The following is a 14,597-nucleotide window of genomic DNA, read 5'->3' as shown; positions in this document are numbered from 1 at the left end:
CTAGCTAAGAATGGCTGAATGCTTAAAAGGTTATGATATAGGCTACACATGTGGTGGATAGGGCATGAATAAAGTGGATGCTTCCTGATGCCTGTCTCTGGATGAGTCTGATTCCGCCGTTCACCTAAACCTGGGACCCACCAACTGAATAGGGATTGTGGAACCATGTGGCCTGGGATGGCAGAGAAAAATCCCTCCATCCATCCACTCTATCCAGCATCATCGCTAATTATTTAATGCAACAATAACAAACCTATAAATTATAATGTCACAACAACCATTTCTATCAATAGTTTCCTTAAATGTCAAAGGACTAAACTTTCCAATCCAAAGGCAATTTGAATCAGGAAACAAAACCCAGCTACATGAAGTCCGCAAGATACACACTTTCCAAAAAAATTTCAGGATAGACTAAGTCTCAGAATAACAGGATGAAAAACGATTACACAATTTACTGGAAAACAGTAAAAGGTGAGAAAGCCATACTTATATCAAATAAAATTACATCCAACCTCTAGAAAGTACTTAGAGACAAAATGGGCACTATTTATTGAACAGGGGAACATGAGACAAAGAAGTACTAACTCTAAACATTTACACACCAAATATATAGTCAGCAATATATGTAAGGTTTTTTTTCTCTCACAAACTTAGAAAAACATGGACAGAAATGTGACAGTAGAGGGAGATCGTAATATGCCACTACTGCCACTGGATAGACCCACTAAACAGAATATTAGCAAAGACATAAGAGCCCTAAATGAGAAACCAGAAGAACTGGGATAAATGAATCTACACAGGGCCTGTCATCCTTAAAGCTAAATATTCACTCTTCTTAAGTGCACATAGAATCTTCTTAAAGATAGATCACATTTTAAAATACAAGTCCTAAACTTACATAAAATAAAAAATATAAGAATTATACCAAATATCCTATCAGACCACAATGCCATAGAGATCAAGATTAATTTTAAAAAGAAGATGTGGAGAAAATCTAATACCTGGGGACTAAACAACATGCTGCTCAAAAACAGCTGGATCAAAAAGAAAATCAAGGAAGAAATAAAGACATCTCTTGAGACTAATGACAATGAAGAAACAAATTGCCAAAATCAATGGGACACAGCAAAAGCAGTGATTAAGGGGAAACGCATAGCAATATTGGCCTACATTAGGAAAGAAGAAAATTGACAATTGAACAAAATTGACAACCTAAATGTACACTTTAAACATCTGGAAAACCAACAGAAAAGGAATCTGAACACAACAAAAAGAAAAAAATAATAAAAACCAGAGCATAAATAAACAATATAAAAACAAACAAAACAATGCAAATATTTGATGAAACCTGGAGCTGTTTTTTTTTTAAGAATAAATAAGATATACAAAGAGTTGGCAAGATTCACAAGGAAAAAAAGAAAAAATACTCAAATAAATTGGATCAGAAATGAAAGAAGAGAGAGTACGACAGAACCCCAAGAAATCTAAGACACCATGAGAGCTTGCTATGAACAACTGTACTCAGTTAAGTTAGAGAAACTAGAAAAATGAACACATTTCTAGAAAAATATAATCTCCAATACAGAATGAAGAGTAAGTAGAAAGCCTGAATAGGCCAATCACAAGTAAAGAAACTGAAATGGTAATTAAGAAACACTCAAAGAATAAAAGTCCTGGACCAGACTGGTTTATGGGTGAGATTTATCAAACTTTCAGAGCACAGATATTACCAATGATCCTTAGACTCTTAAAAATTATGGAAGAGATGGGAATTCTCCATAATAGCTTCCAAGATGCTAACATTATACTCATTGCCAACTCTGACAGAGATACTACCAAAAAAGAAAACTATCGACTAATTTCACTGACATACAATGATGCAAAAATCCTTAACACAATCTTAGCAAATCAAATCTAACAACACTTCTAAAAGGTTACAGTCATCACCAAAAGGGTTACATCCCAGGGATGAAAGAATGGTTCAATATATGCAAATAAATCAATATCATACACCACATCAGTAAACGGAAAGAATACATGCTACAAGGGCATATCAATTATTTCAGTGAAAGTATTTGACAAAATCCAAAACCTATTCATGATGAAAAGCCTCAGTTAAATAGGTATGGAAGGAACCTTCCTCAAGAAAGGAACAACTATCTATAAAATACTATAGCCAATATTATTCTTAATGTTGAAAAACTGAAAACCTTTCAACTAAGGTCTGGAACTAGGCAAGTATGTCTACTGTCTCTACACTTTTTCAACACAATATTAAAAGTCCTAGCAATAGAAACCATAAAAGAAAAGGAAATCAAATGAATACAAATTGGAAAAGAGTAGGTCAAAATATCTCTATTTGCAGATGACATAATGATATAGAGTGAAGACCCTAAAGAATCCACAATAAAGCTCCTAGAAACAATAAGCCAATACAGCAAGATAACTGGCTACAAAGTCAATACACAAAAGACAGTTGCACTCCTTTATACAAATAATGACTCTGAAAAGAAAGAGTTCAGAGTCTATTCCATTTAAAATAGTATGGCCACTGAACTTCACTGGATCTCAGATGCCAGCACCCTTCTGCCTCTCTACTCTGCTGTCCTGCATTTTCAGCCTGATTTCACCCTTGGTGCGGCTCATCAGCCAGCCTGCCTTCCTGTGAGCTTTCCGGGGAGTCTGCCTTCCCGTGAGCCTTCCGTGGAGGTGAGTAGACACGCCCAGAAAGGGAGGAGCCACTGAACTTCGCTGGATCTCAGATGCCAGCACCCTTCTGCCTCTCTACTCTGCTGTCCTGCATTTTTGGCCTGATTTCACCCTTGGTGTGGCTCATCAGCCAGCCTGCCTTCCTGTGACACGCCCAGAAAGGGAGGAGCCACTGAACTTCGCTGGATCTCAGATGCCAGCACCCTTCTGCCTCTCTACTCTGCTGTCCTGCATTTTTGGCCTGATTTCATCCTGGGTGCGGCCCATCTGCCAGCCTGCCTTCCTGTGAGCCTTCCGTGGAGGTGAGTCGACACGCCCAGAAAGGGAGAAGCCAGAGGAGCACGGTTGCTCCGCTCCCCTTCGCGACGGTGCACAGCATTTAGCCGATGAATACAATCACAACACATAGAAAAACACGCAGTACTAGTGTGACAATGGGGAAACAACACGGGCCAGTGCCAGACATAGAGAATGAAGATGGCAACTCTGATGACTTGAACATGACCAACCACCTAGTCAGTCTCTCAGATAAGGAGTTTAGAGTTGCAATATGGAACATGTTCAAAGAACTCAAACAAAGTATAGAAGAGAAAACTAAAAAGAATCAGGAGAATATGAAGATAGAAATGAGAAAACTCCAAACAGAAATTTCAGATCAAATAACAGGTCTGAGAAACTCAGTAGATGAATTGAAGAAAAACATGTTTGAGATTTCCCACAGGTTAACAGCAGCTGAGGATAGAATCAGTACACTGGAAGATGAGATACATAACAATTACATACAGCAGAAGAAATTGGAAAAAAGCCTCAAAGCAAATGATCAAACAATGGAAAAATTACTCAAAGAATGGGAACAGATGAAAATAGAAGTCTATGATAAGCTCAACAGAAACAACTTAAGAATCATTGGAGTCCCAGAGACTCAGGAAGAAAATCTCCAGGAAGAATCAACAGTCAAGAACATCATTAAAGAGAAACTACCAGAGATAATGAATACATGTGATCAAATCCTGCATGCCCGAAGAGTGCCAACTAAAAGAGACCCCATTTAAAATAGTATACAAAACTATCAAGTACTTAGGACTCAACCTTACAAGAGAGGTGAGAATTTTATACCACACCAACTTTAAAGAAAACTTAAGAAAGTATCTGATGAAGACCTAAGGAAATAAAAGAACCATGAAAGAATGAAAGAATCATGCTCATGGATTGGAAAAATCGATATCAAAATGACCTATATATCTTACAAAGACCATTGTATAGATTCAATGCAATCTCTATTCAAATTCTGAGAACATTCTTCAAGTACTTAAAAATTAATTATAATGTTTTTGTGAAGTCATAAAATACTTAGAATAGGCAAATCTATATTGAAAAGCAAAAACCTGGGAAGCATCTCATTACTTAACTTGAGCTCTATTACAAAGCCATAGTGATAAAAACAGCATGGTCTTAAACTAAGACAGACTTTGAGACCAATGGGTTACAATAGAATATCCAGTAACAAATCCTAAGTTTATGGCAATTATTCTTTAACAAAGGAACCAAGAACTTGAAATAGAAAGAAATCTCTTTAAGAAATGGTGTTGGAACAATGGGATAACCACATGTAAGAAATTTAATATTGGTCCATATCTCAAATCTTACACATAAGTCAATTCAAAGTGAATTAAAATCTTTGAAATTATAGTAGTTCTCAAGTAGTTATTTCTCTAGCTATCAGTGAGTGAGGGATGTAGAAAGCCTGTCTCAAATACAGGCAGGGGGGTGAGGGAGGGAAGAGATGAGGGCACTGGTGATGGGAAGGTTGCATGCGTGAAGGTGGTGTTCTTGTTATGACTGAAACCCAACTACAATTTTGTTTGTAATCTTGGTGTTTAAATAAAGAAATTGTTTAATTTAAAAATATTCTAAATCTAAAGGGTTTCCCTGTACTATTTTACAACGCAAGATAAAAGATAATTTAGAAAGACCTTGAAATTAGACCCGATTGAATAAAATTATTTGAGAAAAACATAGGCAGAACTTTCCAAGACTTAGACCTCAAAGAAGTCTTTGATGATAGGATGCCAATGGCAAGGGCTACAGCATCAATTCTGAATAAATGGGACGACATCAAAATAAAAATAAGATCCTGAATGGATCTGAAAGGAACATGGGCTGTAATCAGAAGATGGTTAACTGAGTGGGAGAAAACTTTTAATTTATTTTCTTACCCTCAATCCCCCCTCAGGAGAAAACTTTTGCACTCAACATATCAGATCAATATTTGATATATAGGATATACAAAGGACTCAAAGTTTATCTCCATAAAACCTAGAAACCCCATCAAAACTGGGGAGAGGAAATGAATAGACACTATTCAGAGGAAGACAAAAAAATGGCAAACAGGCAAATGAAAGTGTTCATCATAACTTATCATTAGAGAAGTCCAAAGCAGGACAACATTAAGATATCATCTTACACTAGTGACAATGGCACATATCAAAAATACTTGAAACAATCCCTGTTGGTGGGGATGTAGTGAGAAATGAATTCTCATCCACTACTGATGGGAATGCTATCTGGTCCAACCCCTATGAAAACATTATGAAGGGTTCTCAGTAACCTCAAAATTGAGTTTATGACCCTGTAAGTTTTCTTTTGGGTATCTATCCCCAAGACAGAAAAACATTCATTCAGAAGGATGTATGCACATCACAATTAGTTGCAGCACTCAGTACAATAAATAGCAAGCACTTATAATCCACCTAGCTGTCCAACAACAGAGGAGTGAATCATGAATTTGTGGTTCAAATATACAATGGAATACTATGTAGCTATAAGGAATGATGCAATCATGGAATCTGCAGCAACATGGATGGAATTGGAAAATGTTATGCTAAATGAAGTAGGCCAGAGAAGAATAATAAATACAGAATTCTAGCACTTATATATGGTATATAGAAGAACTCCATAAAGCAATACAATGGTCTAAATGGTAATTGTCTTGAATACCATAGTCTCCAGCGTATAGCAAGGAGAAGGAAAGAAACTGAGTAGAAGAGGAGAATCACAGATAGGAAAAGATGCAGGCCAGGGACAAAGTGGTGTCAGATACATTGATAGCGTTAAAATGGACAGAACTAAATATCCAAGACAAAGGCAACAATAATGAAATCAAGAAACCCAAACTTTAACAATATAAACTTAAAATGGGCTTGTTATACTGGCAGGCTTGGGGGTAAAGGGGAGTGGTTTGGGATGACCTGTGGAACTTTGGTGGAGTATGGTAGAAACCTGTGGTAGGATTGACCCTAATTCATTAATGTCTGAAACCTAACTATGAAAAACTTTGTCAATCACAATGATTTCAACAAAATTAAAATGAGAAAAATAAATTAAGGACAAAATAAATAAAATAAGCCAATATAGCACTTTTTTCTTTTTTTTGGTTTTTGGGCCACACCCAGCGTTGCTCAGGGGTTACTCCTGGCTGTCTGCTCAGAAATAGCTCCTGGCACGCATGGGGGACCATATGGGACACCGGGATTCGAACCAACCACCTTTGGTCCGGGATCGGCTGCTTGCAAGGCAAACGCCGCTGTGCTATCTCTCTGGGCCCAATATAGCACAATTTGAGACTTATTTAACTGTTGAACATAGTATAATATCCTGATTATGATCATTTTATTAGAATTAATGACAGCCTACTAATCTTTATGCAGGCCAAAACATTAGCATAATCTGGATCTCTGTTAGCACTGTGATTTTATTTTTATCTTTACTTATTTATCACCATAATGTTCAGCCATGCTGACTGACCTTCACATTGGCAAATCAGAAAAGTGTTGCTTAAATATTCACTAAACATTTTTAATCAGAATAACAAATTCAACTGCAGACATCAAAAATTTTGCACTGGTAATGATTTCACAGTTCACACATTTAATATTTATGAATACTGGTTCTGAAAATACAAATTCCTTGACCTATGTATCAAAGAGTTTACTCATAGGAAGCTGCAGAGAGCAGACGACAGTAGTTGCCCATAATGGTAAAGAGAGCAAGGAAAGAAGAATGACCCTTGTCTGTCACACAGGAATCATCTGATACTGTTTGTCTCGTCAGCAACCCCTTTTGGAACTGGTGTTATAGACAAAGTATCTTTAATTCCATATATTAACATACATTAATTAACATATTAGACATTATGCTAATATCAAATTTTACCTCACATTCTACTCAAAAATTTCCATTTAAGAGTCAAAATGAATAAACAAGCAAATAATCCAGTCAACTGCAGGAGATTATTATTTTCCAGAAAGAAAATATAAATACATCAGGTATGTATAATTTGCAGTAGAATATGCATTTACCCCCAGATAAAAGTGATTTTATGTAAATAATGAGAAAGTAAGTCATAAGGTATATTAATTATAGTGAAGGCAAAAGCTTCAGGGAAGACATAATATGTTCTATAAAGACTAAATTGAAATTGTACTGTGCATCTGAAGAAAAACACTTCATATATTCCTTTCCTCAACCTCAATATCTGTATAATAAAATAAGCAAATAAAAATTAACCCTTACTCAGAAAAATGTCTAATCAAGGCAAATGTTCTGATAGAAATGTAACATAAAACATATTGATAATGGATAATCTTTGGGGAAAAAAGGCACAGAAAAATTGAGTGAAGAAATATGGTTGGGTTGATGGAATAACCAAACCTAAATTACTAATATAAAAAACCAGTTTATTTCTAATAGCAAAAATCCAGTATATGGCTTCTTGTTTCACTGTCTTACTTGTATCGTCATAAAATGTTTAATATTTAAGCAATCACAAATGCTACTATATAAATATATGTATATCAAAACAACTAAAATTTGCCAAATTTAATACAACACAGAAATTTTATTTTTATAGTCCTTTAAACAAAATTAACTTCTTAATTTCTGCATAGGGGAGTTACAATGAGAAAGAAAGGTAATATAAAATTTAGGGTTATACTTACCATAAACATATTAGTTATTTCTCTACAACTATGTGTTCTTTTGATCATACTGCTACAATTTTTTGTTCTATTTTGATTTAGGGACCATACCTGGTGATATTCAGCACTTAGACCTGGATCTGAACAATGGTATTATTTGTTTGTTTGAGGGGCTACACTTAGCTCTACTCAGGGCTTATACCTAGTTAAAGATCACTCTTTCTTGGGGGCTGTTTATTGGGGGTGCTCACACCTGATCACACTCAGGAGTTACTCCTGGCTCTGTGCTCAGAATTCGCTCCTGTCAGGCTTCGGGGACCATATGGGATCTCGGGAACTGAACCCAGCTTTGTCCTGGATCGGCTGCATGCAAGGCAAATGCCCTATTGCTGCACTATCTCCCCGGCCCTTAAGATCACTCGTAGTGGGGCTCAGAGAACTTCATGAGTTACAGGGAATAGAATTAATTCAATTTCATTCAAAGCAAGTGCATTGCCTACTATCTCTCAGGCCCAAAATAGACTTATGCAATGTTTCAATGTAAAAAAAGTGAAAAAACGGTATGATGTCAAAGATAGATTATATGTCTTTTGAGCTATTTCATCTCATTAGTTTTTCAGCCTTTCACCTCATATTATGTTAATTTATTTTCTCTATAACAAATAGCTACTAAATATAAATATGTATATCAAAACAACTATTATTTGCCAAACTTAATACAACACAGAAATTTAGTTTGCAATAGTGTTGGTTTGCAATAGCTTACTTAATAATGAACATATATGATAATTTTCAAGTCACTTGTTCAATTTGATAAGAATTAAAAAACAAAGAAGCATATTACCAGTAAAACAAATGTCTAAAGGCAAAAACAGATCGACAAAACTGAGCTAGCTTACCCATCATCACTCATAATTAGAGAAACACAAGTCAAAACAACAATGAAATATAGTTGTGCCCGTGAGTTTAGCAGATATCAAAAAGATGAAATAGAAAGTATTGTTGGGGTTGTGGTGGTAATATCTATTAATGGGAATGTCCTTTGGTTAAGCCACTATGATAAGCAATATGCAATTATTCAAAAAATAGAACTAGAACTCCCATTTGATTCAGCGATACCAATTCTCGGTATCTATCCCCCAAATACAAAAGCATTAATCTGTAAATATATATGTACAAATATTTTCATCGCTGCTTACAATACAATTTAATATATGAAAAAAAACCAAATGTCAAATTACAGATATTTGTATCAAAAAGTTGTGGTAAATATAAATATTTTTTTTGTTTTTGGGCCACACCCGTTTGACGCTTAGGGGTTACTACTGGCTATGCACTCAGAAATCGCCCCTGGCTTGGGGGGACCATATGGGATGCCGGGGGATCAAACCGCTGTCTGTCCTATGCTAGCGCTTGCAAGGCAGACACCTTACCTCTAGCGCCACCAAATTATTAAATAAATAATAAATATTGTAAAAAAAAAACCAAATCATGCGATTTTCAGTAACATGATGGAACTAGAGGTTATCACGCTGAGTGAAATCAGACAAAAGAAATGTGATAAATACAGAATAATTTCATCTGTGAGACTTAAAGATACATAGCAAGGTAGTAACAAATGTCTAAAGGAAACACAAGTAGAGGAAATTATCCACAAAGTTGAGTTGGGGGGAGGTGAGAAATATGAGTCGTGATGCTCTTGGGGAAAGGAAAATGGGTACACTAAGGATAGATGTTGTGTTGGAATCATTTGCATGAGAAACCATTATCAATAGAAGTGTAAATCATAGTCTCAATAAAAAAATAAAAGATGTGGGGCCAGAGTGGTTGTGTGGAGTGGTAAGTGCCAGTGCTAGCCTAGGACGGACTGCAGTTTGATCCCCGGTGTCCCATATGATCCCCCAGGCCAGGAGCAATTTCTGAGTGCATAGCCAGGAGTAAGCCCTGAGTGTCACTGAGTGTGGCCCAACCCCCCTCACCCCCCAAAAAAGATGTATACAGGAAACATGAAGAGATGGAACTTGAAACTAGTTAAGGGATTCTTATTGGAGTATCATATATTTGAAACCTAAAGATGAATAATTATAATTTATGATGGCTACAATTTTAAAATTAATTAAAATCTGAGATTACCATGGTGCGGAGATGAGCTAGAAAGGGCAGATGCAGCTAGTTGTTTTCAGGCCTGAGCCTTGAGATAACGGTGGAGGGAAATACACAATGGGAAGGGCTGGGGTATTATATGTTTATAACCCTATTATTAACAGTAGTGTAAATAATGGTGACTCAAATTATAAAAATCACCAAAAAATAACACTGAATTCATTGTAAGCAAGAAATGTCTTTCATTTGATCTTTTTAAACCTTTGGTTAATGAACCTAGTAAAAGTTCAATAACACATTATCCTACACTAAAGAACATTATTTTTTAAAAATAGATTAAGAAAATATATTTTAAAATACGTCAGTAAATTTATCGGATCAAATATTTATTGTAAGACAAATCTAACATAAAGGAATTGAAGCACATGATGCATCTATTTTATAATGATTTTTGTTTATTTGTTTTAGTGCCTTGTCCAATGCTGCTTAGGGATTAAACTTGGCTTTCTGATAAAAGATCAATTCTAGTGGGGCATAGGAGACAATATGGAATTGAATTTAGATCTGCCACATTCAAAGTCAATACTCTCCCAATGTAGGCCTAACTTCAACTTTTATTTTGATTTACAAACTTCAATAACATCATATCAGCCTCAGCTTTTAAATTTTCTTTGGAGTTTAAAGAGAATATTTCTAAAATTTATTAGTTTTAGTTGACATATAACTTATATACCACAAAATAAACTTTTCTGAAGCATTTCTGGGTTCATTTACTCTAATGTTGTTTCTATAGAGAACGAGCCCTTTCATAGAAGAAATCATTGTTGGAAATTAGAAATATAATTTTTTATCTTACCTTACAAAGGAAGTTGATCTTAAAACCCAAGGACTGGGCATTTCTTGAGCCAGAGTTCATGTAGTTTCCTACCAAAAGAACTAACTCTAAAAGTTTGTTAAAACTTTCACTTTTTTTCAGCTCTTCACAGGCAAGAGTTACTGCTATGATGCTTGGCTTGATGTTGTTTACTTGTTCTTCAAACATAAGCTTGAAAAGAATGCTATTAAGGCGAGACTTTAACATTTTCACAGAGCTCATCTGTAAGATAAGAAATAGTCAATCAGAATATACATGTAAAATCTCTTATATTCTATTTCTAGTGGGAATAATTTTAAAGATAGTACATTAAAATTTGCTCATAAAATGAATTTTATCTTTGTTTTCATTGTTTTATTTGATAATAATATTCTAAAGAAATAGTCTATTACCCTTTAAAGAAGCCATGGGATAATATTGACTCAATCTAGAAACACTGGTAGAGGGATTGGTATAGTAGCTGTGAAACTGTAAAATAACTTCAATACATTGCAAAATATGATGCAATGGTAAACAATTGAGAAAAAGTTCATTATTATAAAAACTATCAAAGATCTCTTTGAAATAAACATAGAAAACATATGAAGATGACAGAGTTGAATAAATAGCTATACCATAGCAGTGCATGATAACAAAAAGTATAAGGGAATCCATTTTTCTTAAGCAATTAGCTTCTGCTATCTGTGATTAGAGGACCAGATCTGACTAAGAATTTTTTTTAAATTTTATTTTATTGAAACAGTTCTAATATACAAAGTCCTTCATAGTTGCAGATTACAATGATTCAGGGCCCTTCCCACCACCAATGTCAAACTCCCTCCACCAATGGACCCAGAGTGCATCCTATTTGCCCCCTGGCCTGCCAGTATAACAGGCCTCCTTAAGTTTAGACTGTTAAAAGTTTGGTCCATTCATTTTATTATCATTGACTTTGGCTTGGATATTTAGTTCTGTACTTATTTCCCTGCCTTGCATCTGAGACCACTTGGCCACTGAACCAGGCTTTATTTATACAATTCTTATTAGTTTTATTTAAAAAATGCAGGAATATGTGCTAAAATAAAGTAATATGTGTCCCAAATTTTATGAAAAAGGTGGGAGCTTTGATTTAAAAGATGAGATAAAAATAAAACAAAATAAGAGGTGCGTGTGCGTGGCAGTTTTTTGTTTGTTTTTGCATAGGTACAGCAAATTACTGAAAAAAACAGGAAGGAAAAATCTTTGAACTAAAAACAGAAAACCGTACCCATGAATCATCCTGCTACAAGACCAACTACAGGCTCTGGGTATACTAAGTTCTCTAACCCTAAAGTCTTTCTCTGTAGTTTCAGTAAAAGTTCTTCACAATTATGGTTGTCATGGTAAGATTTCTATAGCTAGAGATCCTGATTTTTGTACAGATCCTATGTCAAAGTAAGGGTGACATGGAGAGTCTTTTGGTTTCACCTCACCATTAAGTAGCATTGCGGAGATTCCTGCCATGTAAGCAGATTGTTGCTGCTATCAAGTTGTCAGGGTGTTTTATAAACACACTATGGAGCAAATCAGTGCCAGGTAACATTAAGGCCTTCCCTGGTAGAAGACCAACGCCTGGTGCTGATGAAGAAAACCTTGCTTTGCCTAGAGATGGGATGCAAGGTTCAGGGGTAAGTGGCCTAAGGCCAATCTTCTGAAGCCTAAGCCAAGTCTCTATGACAAGTGATTAGAGTGTAAGGTCTCACTGTAATATAAATTTTATGTCTTCATAAATTCAGAAATAAATAAATTCATAAATAAATGCCAATCCCTATTTGATAAAAGCTTGTTTCCACATATAAGATTTCCCATTTTAATGTGCCTATGCAAAAAGGAACAAAGCCACATAGTACTACTGGTGCAAATCGGGGTAAAAATAACAAGCTAAACAATCCTAATAATCTGGTTCTAACATGAACTCAGAGCCCAAGAGAAACTTATCTATTAGAATTTCCTACTAAATAGTTCCAGAAAAAGGAAAGGGGAAATCTGCTGCTACATAAGAAATTAGACAATAAGAATTATACTTATTAAGGAAATACATTAAAGAAATATTTATAGGAGATATACACATACATATGTCCCCTTTTGAAATGGTCTGGGGGATAAAATCCAAAGCAGAGCTTCTGAGAATTTAATAAGTAAAAACCCATTAAGTAAATTCATAAAACGTTTTAAACAAACATGATTAAAAGGTTTTTACCAACATTAAAAAAGGTTGATGTCAAATAGTCATGGTGAAATCACATTAACTTGTTTTCAAGCACATTATTCCAAAATTGAATTAAATTGTTTATTAAAGAAGTCTATAATGTTTCAACTTAGGTTATAATAATTATCTTACAGTATACTGGTTTACATTCTATGTTTGCCTTGAACATTTTCTATGAAAAATTAGTCTAGTTTAATTTTAATTTTGTTATTTTTAATTTTAATGATTTTAATTGTGACCAAAGTGAATTACAAATCTTTTACAGTAATAATTTAAGTACAGTGACATTGAATTAGGGGCATTCCCACCACTAGTGTTGTCCTCCCTCCACCCCTGTTCCCATCTTGCATCCTAAAAACCCCTCTTTTGCCCCCAGGCTACTATAATAAGTGGTCCATTCTGTGTATAGCTAATTGTACAATGGGTATCGGTTCTGTTGCAATTGACTTTGGATTTGGTGTTTAAGTCTGATCACTTTTTTATTCCTACTCAATGTCTGCTTTTGGTATCATCCATTTCTTCCCTCAATATATGAGGCAGAACAAGATGATTCAAGTTATGTGGTTCTGTTTAAAAACAAACAAACAAATAAAAAACCAGGAGGAGTCCATCTAGAGGTAATATATATAAATTTAAAAGAAGAAAGGAAAAAAGAAAACATAACAAAAAGACAAAAAAACTGCAAAACCCAGAAACAAACAAAAAATAAAACCAACAAAAATCAAACATAAAACAGCAACTACAAAAAAGCACCAGAGCAATTAAGACAACAACCAAACAAAAACCATGAGCATAAAATAAAAAGTAAAAAAATAAGAAAAATAATTTTACTTTTTTTTGCATGGGCACAGCAAATATTGGGGAAATTAGAAAGGGAATTCCGTTGGCCTATGAGATACAGGGATTCTCCGCCCTTGAAGCATACTGTCATGGCAATGACTACAGGCTCTGTACATGCTCTTTTTCACACCCCGAGGTCTTTTTATGGTGCCAGAAAATTTTCCGCTCAGTTGTGGATGATAAAATCAGAGATCTTGGTATTTGCACAGGTCATAGGGTGAAGCCTAGGGTAAAGTCTTTCTAGAAGTTCTCGGGGCCGGGGACGTGGCGCTAGAGGTAAGGTGTCTGCTTGTAAGTGCTAGCCAAGGAAGGACTATGGTTCGATCCCCCAACGTCCCATATGGTCCCCCCAAGCCAGGGGCGATTTATGGGTGCTTAGCCAGGAGTAACCCCTGAGCATCAAACAGGTGTGGCACAAAACAAAACAAAACAAAACAAAAAAACAAAAAAAGAAGTTCTAGGAGTTCTGTTCCATCAATGTTTTAAAAATAAATATTTACTTATGCACCATGATTAGAAGCATGTTGGTAGTTGGGTTTCAGTCATAAACAGAATACCTCTCTCACCAGTGCAACATTCCCAGAAGTAATATCCTCTCCTTCTCCACTCCTGCCTATATTCACGAGAGGCATTCTACTTCTCTCATTCTTTAACTTTGTCATGCTAGTTGTTAATGTATTTATTTCCCTAACAGCGTTCACCACTCTTTGTGGTGAGCTTCAAATTGTGAGCCGATCCTTCCAATCCTTCCAGACCTTAACTCTATTGTCTCTGGACCTTATTACAGTAATGCCTTTTGTTTTCTTAAAACCCATAGATGAGTGAGACTATTCTGTGTCTATTCTCTCCCTCTTTCATATTTTACTCA

General features: G+C 35.3%; 1 protein-coding gene across 1 annotated transcript in view; it reads right to left on the bottom strand.

Moving 5' to 3' along the window:
- DIAPH2 (diaphanous related formin 2) overlaps positions 1–14,597 on the bottom strand; it is a 370,213-nt gene that overhangs the window by 111,037 nt on the left and 244,579 nt on the right. Inside the window, exon 21 of the mRNA XM_049766649.1 lies at positions 10,645–10,884. Within this exon, the coding sequence (XP_049622606.1) occupies positions 10,645–10,884 (240 nt within the window). The remainder of the gene's footprint in view (positions 1–10,644; positions 10,885–14,597) is intronic.

The sequence above is a fragment of the Suncus etruscus genome, chromosome X (genome assembly GCF_024139225.1).
Source record: "Suncus etruscus isolate mSunEtr1 chromosome X, mSunEtr1.pri.cur, whole genome shotgun sequence".
Classification (NCBI taxonomy): domain Eukaryota; kingdom Metazoa; phylum Chordata; class Mammalia; order Eulipotyphla; family Soricidae; genus Suncus; species Suncus etruscus.
The sequence above is the reverse complement of the archived record's forward strand: the minus strand, read 5'-3'. Positions and strand labels throughout refer to the sequence as shown.